This window comes from Trachurus japonicus, chromosome 18 (assembly GCF_045865225.1).
Source record: "Trachurus japonicus isolate A0001 chromosome 18, Traja_1.0".
Classification (NCBI taxonomy): domain Eukaryota; kingdom Metazoa; phylum Chordata; class Actinopteri; order Carangiformes; family Carangidae; genus Trachurus; species Trachurus japonicus.
The window spans coordinates 25,398,845-25,408,666 of NC_140924.1; the positions used below are offsets into that span (position 1 = coordinate 25,398,845).

General features: G+C 41.5%; 1 protein-coding gene across 2 annotated transcripts; it reads left to right on the forward strand.

Moving 5' to 3' along the window:
* The first annotated feature begins 5,333 nt into the window (after positions 1-5,333).
* LOC146969403 (RNA-binding protein 4.1-like) lies at positions 5,334-9,220 on the forward strand. Of its 2 annotated transcripts, XR_015034325.1 has the most exons (5): positions 5,334-5,457; positions 6,721-7,151; positions 7,273-7,893; positions 8,593-8,971; positions 9,009-9,220. XR_015034325.1 is itself a non-coding variant. In XM_085760295.1 (4 exons), exons 1-3 carry the CDS (start codon positions 5,366-5,368, stop codon positions 7,869-7,871), a joined length of 1,122 nt encoding a protein of 373 aa, XP_085616421.1. In that variant the 5' UTR covers positions 5,334-5,365; the 3' UTR covers positions 7,872-7,893; positions 8,593-9,220. The 2 variants fall into 2 exon arrangements, 1 of the variants encoding a protein (XP_085616421.1); XM_085760295.1 differs by having other exon boundaries at positions 8,593-9,220.
* The last annotated feature ends 602 nt before the right edge of the window (positions 9,221-9,822 follow it).

Consider the following 9,822-nt stretch of genomic DNA (forward strand, 5'->3'; position numbering starts at 1 on the left):
GGTGGTGTTATGCAAATTTGAAACCTAGTTACATCACTGGAAGACAACTGAGGGAATGGCTTGTAAAACCATGTGGATTTCAATCTGGGAGCCTGCAACCTTTTATGTCAGTTCTCGCATTTTGGGGTCCAAACACCCTTGAAGAGCCTTCAAAAAGTGATATTTCCATAATATGTCCCCCTAAAAAAATCTGACTGTATTATGATACGTAAGCACTAGAAGGATGAGAGGCCCCATGTTTCAGTTTGATTTTGATTGAACAACTGGCACCTGTTTTACAAATTCACCCAAGTCCATGTCCCTGAGGTGGAAAAGTCTCATCATCATCATCAGCATCATCATCTACATACAGTCAATGTCTCCCTCTGCTGGACAGTTACCATCATAGTCTCACCTACTTGTATACCGTATTACATGTCTTTTCATGTGTATGAATGGAGCCACCACATCAATGGAAAGCCAGCCCTGGTACAGTCCAGTCAGTCCCTCCCTTAGCAAATGGCAGCTGTGTCTTTTATTCAGGGTTCCTACACATTTGAAATTTCCAAATTCCATACTTTTTCCAGACCCTAATTTCCAGACTTCTCGGTAAAAAAATTCAAATAATTTGTGATATTTGAGTAAATAGTTGTGCATTATATAAACAAATCATGCAATTAATCATTTGTTTTCATTATTCTGAATGTGTAGGGGAGAGCGGGGTAAGTAGTGCCAATTTTTACTTAAATTGCCTTTAAAGCAAGGGGATTATAATAATGCCCCCAACTAATATTTAAGCAATATATCACTCCAGGCCGCTTCGTTTCGCGTCGGGCCGAACAACGCCCCTTAGCCGTGGTATAATGAGCATATACCACGGCCTGGAGTGATATATTGCTTTTATAAAACGGTTACAAATAAAGGCAATATAAAAGAGGGATACGCAATCAATTTCATGTAGTTTTATTCAACCAGAAATATATTATCCAATAAAATAGCCTCACTGTGAAAAAAATAGTCCCACCTCTCCAGACGTTAGCTCCAAATTAGCTCTGCATCTCGTCTTTTCCTCCGCTTTTTTTCAGGTTAATGTCACTGCTCAGTCCACTCTACCGTTGTTAACCGTCCCCGCAGGTGAAAGTTCACCTCAAACATGTGAATTCAACTACTTTAGTCCGTTTTTTAACATCGTAAAAACATCAGCTGTGTTTGGCTACGGACTGCAACAGTCCGTTGTCATGGATACATGACAACAACTTCCATTCATACCAGTCATACGTGCCTGACGCGGAGTGATAGCCTACGCTGTGATAAGGTTTTAGAATAGTAGCCGTGGTATATGCTCAATATACCACGGTTAACAACCAATCAGATTGCGGGATTTCACCTTTCCGTTTTATAAATGTACATATAGTTTAGGATGTTGTGCATCCCTGGGAACAATCACTTTGAATCTTAAATCAACTGTTTCAGAAATATAGCTTTAGAAAAAAAAAAAAAAATCTGGCACAACTTGCCCCCGGTGCGGGGTAAGTTGTGCCATTAGAGAGAATACACTAGGGTAAATTGTGCCATTGATAATTGAAGTAAAACAGATAATTTTAATCTCACAAATGTTAATGCTATATAAAAGCAAGACATTCAATACAAAATTAAAGCCAGAAGCGGCGATGATCGGGCCCTCGCTTGTCCCCATGTAGTCGTGGAGGCCTGAGGCAGGCTGGGGGCCGTGGCGCAAAGAAACGCCATGTTTTGTTCATCCACCAGACTACGAGCACAACCAGACTGGGCAGGTGTGTTCAGGGGCGGTCCCTCATCACACATGTTAAGTTTCAAGCAAATCCGTGCCCACTGCCATGTTTCTCCTATACACAGACAGCACTGCCACTGGCACAACTTAACCCAGGCCCTTTGGCACAAATTACCCCACTCTCCCCTATGCCATTATGTTACCAAATTATTTCCAGGAGATTGTAGCTATAGGTAGCACATACAAAAATAATTAACCCAGATAACTTCAGATATAATAAGACCAAACCCAGATAAGTATTAAGTATTAAGCCAGATCATTTCCATACAATAATTTCCATTTTCCATACTTTTCCAGACCTGGAAATGTATAAAATCAAATTCCATACTTTCCCATACTTTCCATACTTGCGTAGGAACCCTGTTTATTGTGCTGCTTGAATATTTCACTACGCAGCATTTCTCTTTCCTTTTAGAAGAGGTCGGTTCCTCCTTCAGGTCTTCAGAGGCCAACAGAGTTTGAGGAATCTCAAATTATCCGATTGTTTACCATCATTTTTGTCAACGTGAGTTCCTGTATATTATTTGTGTGTGTGGGTCATTCATGGGCAGGTCTTTCCCATCTCCTTCTCTGAGAAGTATTTTTTAAAATCGATCTGTAAACTAAATCTTCCTTATTTTATTGAATGAGTTACATTTTAGGGGGAAGTGCAACTGTCTCTTTCAGTGGACCACTGACTTCATGTTCTGTTTTCTTTGTGCTGCAATGATTTTTGTGCAGGTCTGGGGTCACTGAACCTGAACATGGACAGGATCTGCCTCTGCTTTCCATCTATCCCAGGTCACAATGTTTCAGTCAGGTTAGGTTTCTTCTGTCAAGTGTTCAAACAGGTTATTTATGTTGTTTTATAACTTGGTTTACTCTAATTTATTGTGGGGGCAAAGAGGTACAGTGGTTAGCACCTCTCACCTCTCAGTAAGAAGGTTCTAGGTTTTGATGTCCAGGTCTATGGGGCCGTACTGGGTGGAGTTTTGAATGTTCTGTGGGTTCTGTCCAGGTTCTCCAGCTTTCTTCAAGTTTTGACTGGCAAGTGGCAACTCTAAATGTGTGAATATGACTGTGTGTGTGTTGCTCTATGTGACCCAGTGGTAGACTGGCGACCTGTCCTGTGCAGGGTGTACCCTCACCCTCACCCAGCTGGGACTGGCTCCAGCCCCCATAGCAGTATAGACAATGGATGAATGGATGAGGGGGCACTGACTTTTAAAGGGGGCTCTCCTCTGGGCTTAGACAAGTAGGCATATATGCTCAAATGTGAATAATCAACAGGGGGTATTCATTTGCCCTTGTGCAATGCTCCTTGTTAATTGTTTACGTGATGATAAACCAGACCAGCCGGACCAGGTCCATCATGCAACTTTGTTTGTAGTAGTTTATATAGTTGGTTTACTAGGTGGCGCATATTGTTGGTTAGAGAGCTGGAGGTTCTCAGTCAGACGTACAGCCTGGTTCTATGATTGATGATGTTTGTCAGTCAGCCATCACTGAAACCATTTCAGGGTTGTTCAGGTTTTTCTAGCCTCTGATCTAATTATCACATCCCAGTCACTCATTTGTTTTGTATTCAGCGTTTGAATGAGAACACATTGTGTGTAATTTGCATTCTGACTTCACTCTCTTATAGAATGTGAACTCTCTCTTATAGATGTGTTGTAATGAGTTTATAGTGAAACTCCATGGGCCACCTTTACTTTTTTTTATTTTTTTTAACACATATCTTTATTGATTTTTTAGTCTTTACACAATTTCCCTCCCTCCCCCCAACCCTGAACTGGAGCCATCAGTTAAACAGCAAGAAAAATGACATTTCCTTTGAAAAATGAAAAACAGAAACACAAAAACAATATACAGTACATCTGCCTGTCTTCTAGTTAAAATTTTTACATAATCAATTGAAATAAATGGGCAAAAGTGAGAGAAAAAGATGGAAAAATGAAAATAAATAAATAAATAAATAAATAAAAGAGAGAAACATAGATGCAGTATATTCAAAATATATCTATACATGTGTGGCCACCTTTACTTTGATCTGACAGATCTGATTGGCCTCATCTCTATGTTGTTTTCATTCATGGATGGAATTATGTGATCAAGTGCAATCTTAGCACAAATTAGACCTATCAAATTTATGAAGTCATACATCATCACAATGATCAAATGGTCATTGATCAAAAAACAATTTCCCCATGGACCCATTTGGATTTTTGTTTTTCTCTATGTAAAAAAAAAAAAAAAAAATTACACTATTCAAAAGACATTTGTTTAACTCAAAGACAAGGAGACTGCTGAGACAAACAGTAGTTTCTCCTGCTGAGATTCCATGACTGATTTGAAGAGGGGTTGTTGTTGCTTCACCCCCAGTCTGGTATCAATGGCCCCCGATGGATGAAACCTGTTAAGTTCCAGGAAACCTCCCACTGTCAGATGATAGCTACTCTTCATCACTTATTTTAAGACTAATCAGACTGTTGACAATCTGTAGTCAAAGCAGTGGCTGGTCAGCATTCATCATCAAAAGTGGTTTGTGTTTTTTGTGTCTTTTGTTCAGATGCTGTGGGTCAGATACAGTTGTCTCCTGAAAAGAGTGTAGAGCAACAAAACAAGTTGTAGATTTGTAATTTATGTCCAGTGAACTATAGGAACCTGGCAAAGACACAATAGGATTCTTCACATGTGGGAAACATTAAAAGAACATAGCAGGAGGTCAAGGTAACAGAGAGGAACAGCACAGGTGAGAGGAAGACACACACTACTAAATTAATACATAAATAGCCTATACAAGAGGTGAAACCAGGGTGAAACACATCAGGAGAGGGCAAACAGTCAGAAAAGCAGAAAAAACTAGACAAAGACTGGAAGTAAAATGCCCAAAAGTTAATATCAAATAAAACAGGAATTAATAATAAACAGAGACCAAACAGAGAGTCCTTGCACTGTGATGGTAAAAACTCTATCCCACCAAAACAAGGAATTTGTACTTCTATCTACCTGCTTCCAAAAAAAAATGTTATTATACCAGTTAATAAAACATTATTAAATGTAAGTTTCCATTGATTTCCCATGGACAGAAAGTAGCTACTGAAATATTTTTTTCTCCTACATAATCTTTTTTATTTAGGCTATTTTTTATATGATTGCACATAAAAGTGCAGGTAGCCTATGGAATATAATAAAACAAAGTCAGTTAGAATAAAAAAGTGGTGAAGATGGTTATTTGTTGTGAGAATTGTTATGTAGCCTAAATGAGAAATAATCCTTTCAGGTCGATTTCATTCAAATTTCCCCTCAAATGTAATTGGTCTTAATCCATAATGTATTATTTAAACAGAATCAGTTTAAGTGTGTCTTAAGTGAACTTCATACAATTAACTACGCTCAAAATGTCATTATTAATTCATTAATTATTAATTATTGGGGTTATTCCGAACTGAAACTAATGATAAGGATTTGCTGACTCAGTTATCAATAGTACAGTATTGGTCCATTAGACACACCTTCATACTTTTTACACAGAACTTTTCTTCGCGTTTCACCCAATCACAGGCTGCGCCGTTTGAGCGACGCGTCCATCCACCAATGAGCTTCCTAGCTCGGCGCACAACGTCAGCACGCATTGACGGTTTGTCGTATTTGGAGTTTAGACTTGACGGTGGCGCCGTCCACGAGCGGTGAGTGCTGTCATTTACCTGTGTTTCCTCTACTCTTTTCTGTTATCGTTTACTTTACACGTCTTTTAACGCGACTGTGTGTTGTGTCGGTGTCTGAGCTGAGGTTTACTCGGTTCTGTCACTAACTTGCTAGCAGCTGGTAGCTAACGTTAGCTTGCTGCCATTCAAATTAACCGAGTCTGGTTAGCAGTTCAGTGGCCAGGAAGTACAAACACGGAAACTTGTTCGACTTGTTCTTATAATGTCAGTTGTATCATAGAAGGACTTTGGTTGTATGTTCTGTCGCTCCGTTTTTTAACTAACACCCAACTTTTAAAATTAGTAACAATTGAGATAAGTTTACTGTGTGTGACTAACTTGAATGATGTTTGGCACTGGTGTCCCTTTAGCCCGCTGTCGCCCAGATGACAAGCTTTCTATTTCCTGATAATGACGTTATCTGTTCACCATTCGCTCCCGCTGGTTCCTCCCTGTCACTGCATGGTCGTGTTGTAGTCAAGACCATAGACCTATCGGTCAAGACCACCTGACCCCAGACCGAGTCAGGCCAAGACCAGAGCATACCAAGAGTTTAAGGGGGTCGAAACCGACTCAAGACCAAGACCAAACCGATTTGAGACCATTTTTAAGACCATTACTGTATTCAGTAGTGTGGCTTGATATTTACATTAGAATAGAATAGAATAGAATAGAATAAAACTTTATTGAAATTCACAGTGTCACAGCAGCAACAGATACAAAAACAAGACACACAAAAAAGGTAATATCATTGTTTTTGTGTGCAACATCAGCAATAAATATAGCAATAAGACTATTCCTAGGTTAAAAAGAAAAAGAAAATTTGATATCAAATCTAAACCATATTTAATGTAAACAAAGTGTTGATTGAACAGAAGAACACAGCACAGAACCTGCTGAAGTCTCCTCCACTGGTGACACCAAGTGTTTCAGATGGTTACACACAAGCAGATACTTTAGTTTACAGTTTTAATTATCTTAAAGTCATTGAATTACATCACATAAACCAAAGAGAGTTAGTGACAGAGAGACATTTGCCGTAATAAAAAAAGATGTCACTGCAGCTGTGGTCTTGAGAAAAAACCCTGAGTCCAGCTTGATGGAGACCGAGACAAGACTGAGTGAAAATGTAGATGATTCAGACAAGACCAAGACCTTGAAAATGTGGTCTCAAGGTGGTCTCGAGTACAACAACACTACTTCACAGTGTCCCGTGTTAACTCATCCTGTCCATACCCTTCACAGAAAATACACTGGAGCCACAATGGTGAAGATTTTCATTGGCAACCTGTCCCAGCACGCGGAGAAGGATGAAGTTGAAGCTCTGTTTGCCAAGTACGGCACAGTGACAGAATGTGCCAAGTACAAAAACTATGCTTTCGTCCACATGGATGACCGCAAGGCTGCCACCAAAGCCATCCGTGAGCTCCACATGTACAAGCTGAATGGCAGACCCATTAACGTGGAGCTCAGCAGGGGGAAGAACCAGGCCCCTCCTGTCAAACTCCACATCGCTAATGTGGAAAAGGGATCCGATGAAGAGCTCCGCGCTCTCTTCGAGGAGTACGGCACGGTCACAGAGTGCGCCATTGTCAAGAACTTCGCGTTTGTGCACATGGCCAATTATGACGAGGCCATGGATGCCATAAAAGAGCTGGACAACACAGAGTTTCAAGGTAAGATGTAATTTGATATCTTATTGTTATGAGTGAAAGGATTGGAAGTTTTTTGGGGGATTTCCTCGCTATCAGTTTTAAACCCTTTAGATTTGAGGGACAATGTTTTTCTCTCTCTCAGGAAGTCGCATTCACGTTCAGGTATCAAAAAGCAGACCCAGAGGGGGGCCCGAGGAGGAGGACTATCCACCTCCGCCTGGCAGAGGAGGCTTTTATCCTCCTCGCTACCTGGGTGAGAGGCCCGAGCCTCCCTACAGAGGCAACATGTCCGCTTATGCTCCTCCTCCGCCGCCGCCACCCCCTCCTCCGAGACGGGCGCCTTTCCCTGCGCGTGGCTACGGCGAGCGAGACAGCTACGGGCTGGTTGATTACTATGAGAAATACAGAGCCCGCCCTTACAGCGCTGCGGGCTACGACGATAGGCGCGCCATCCCCCCTCCTCCTCCTCCCTCGGCGCTGGTTAGAGAACGTCTTGGAATGGGGTCACTCGACCCGTATGAGCGCCGCCCACTCCCGCACGCTCCTCCGCCCTACATGGCCAGGGACCGGAGCCCCATCAGACGAGCCCCCCTTCCGCCTGGTCCGTCGCCTGGCAACGGCTACTCCTACGAGCGGTCCCGCCTCTCTCCGATGTCCATGTATGCGGCTCCCCGCCCCAGGGACTCCTTTTCGGACAGAGCGCCACCGCCGCCGCCACCACCTCGCTATACAGGGTATTAGGCACCCCAAGCGTGTGTAGAAGGTGAGAACAGAGAGAGGATGTTTCCTCACATCATAAACTAAACTGAAAGACATGATTAGAGCAAATCAAATGAAATAGCTTAAAGGGATAGTGCAACATTTTGGCAAATTCTCCTATTGTCATAATCCCTATAGTCATAGTTGTAGGTTCATTACCTTTAATTATCCATGCATGTTGTTTTGAGATCAGCGGGGCAGAGGCGCGAGCTGCCCACAAACACAATGGAAGTGAATGGTACAGGTCCCCTGTCCCTCATCACACTCATCAAATACACAATCCAGCAACTCCAAAACGCTCTGGTGGACAAGTTGTGACCTGCACATTCACCACGCTATGAGATAATAATGGAACATTACAAGACAGAGTTGTTTTCGAGGCAAATGCATAGCCGGAACTACATTCCGAGTATTTGCTTAAGGGATCATAATATTAAATAATTATACCACATGCACCTGCTGTGACTATAGGGATGATAGGAGAATTTGCCAAAATGTTGAACTATCCCTTTAATCTGTAAAAAAAAAAAAGACTCTTTAAATCATGACCATCAATCAGAGCTTTTAATTCCTGCAGCTCTTACTCAGCCAGTAGATCTATATACAACTCCTAAAATATTGCTGCTTTGCCATAAAAGATCAGTCTTGCGCGATTCCTGCCTCAAACGCGCTCCCTGACATGTGTGGTGTGCTCTCTTTTCAGGTTTAGAATATGACAAGATCGTCGTCGTCTGCTGATGCACGTGGCGCTATACATCCTCCTTGTCTATGGAGGATTGCGTTGCGTTCACCTGAGACTTACTGGAAGATACTGTATTGCGGACAGCGCCGTACTTTAAAAAACAAACCAAAAAAAAAACCCATCAACATACGATTCCATGTCTACAGTTCACGTCTTCATCTGAGCTGTTTTTTGCCTTTTTGTTCCTCTGCTTTTGACTGTTTGAAGTGTTTTTCAGAATAGGATGCTGGTTGAGGTGGTTTAGTACAGTTACTCCAGTGTGGTGCAGTGCTGCAAAAACTTCCAGTTTTTCTAAACAAATAAATCCTCTGGGAATTTTATAACAAATGAAGATTATTGTGTTCAGACTAAGGTTGATGGGTAATGACAAAAAAAAGCCTTTAATATAATCCCTGGTGTGGCAGGTTGTACAGTAATCTCTTAAGATTTGCGACACATGTTAGCATGACAAATCAAAAATATTTCAGTGTGGTTTTGTTCTTTATACACTTTGTGTTATCTTTTCTTCCGAAAACAGAATCTATAGCATCGTTATGTATGATTTTTACTTTTATGAATTGCTTTTTAAATAAACAACTGAAACCAAAAATTACGTTTTAACTGTCAAATTATTCCCACCTGAATAGGCCTTTTGAGATGAGGACTTGAGATCAGAAACATCTAGTGATGCCCCGGCGTTTCACTTATTCACTTATCTGACGGAAATTAAATTAGCCCCTGTAACAGTCAAAAAAAAGTTGACTTTGCCCCAAGAAAATCATAATGTAATCTCTGGCTATCCTCTAACCCAGGAGGGATAAAACAAATGTCCAACAGATTTCCTGTAACTTGTGTTTCCTGTATTGTCCTATGGCTGATTGCTGTGTGTGTTGTCCATGACACACAAGCAACTACGTCTTACTTCAGTCATTGGGTACGTTTACATGGACAGTTTCAATCGGTTTCAGAAAGGTTTGGGAGACCAAACCGATTGAAAATACTTCATGTAAACACCTCAAACCGTTTCAATTACCCCAAACCGGTTGAAATTCCAACCAGATTGAAGGGGGTGGTTTAAACCTTTTCTAAAGAGATCTGTCTGTCATGTATACACTTGAAACGGGTTGATCCCTGGCTGCGTTCGTTCGGGACTTGACGTACGTACGCACGCACGCACGCTTGAGCACGTACGAGCCGTGCCTGCCTGGCTGT

What these genes read in the sequence shown, in the direction of transcription:
- LOC146969403 (XM_085760295.1), top strand. Translation starts at nt 5,366, where the DNA reads ATGAGCTTCCTAGCTCGGCGCACAACGTCAGCACGCATTGACGGTTTG. An exon ending in GGTGGCGCCGTCCACGAGCG is followed by an intron (nt 5,458 to 6,720) that starts GTGAGTGCTGTC and finishes TACCCTTCACAG; the next exon opens with AAAATACACTGGAGCCACAA. An exon ending in GGACAACACAGAGTTTCAAG is followed by an intron (nt 7,152 to 7,272) that starts GTAAGATGTAAT and finishes TCTCTCTCTCAG; the next exon opens with GAAGTCGCATTCACGTTCAG.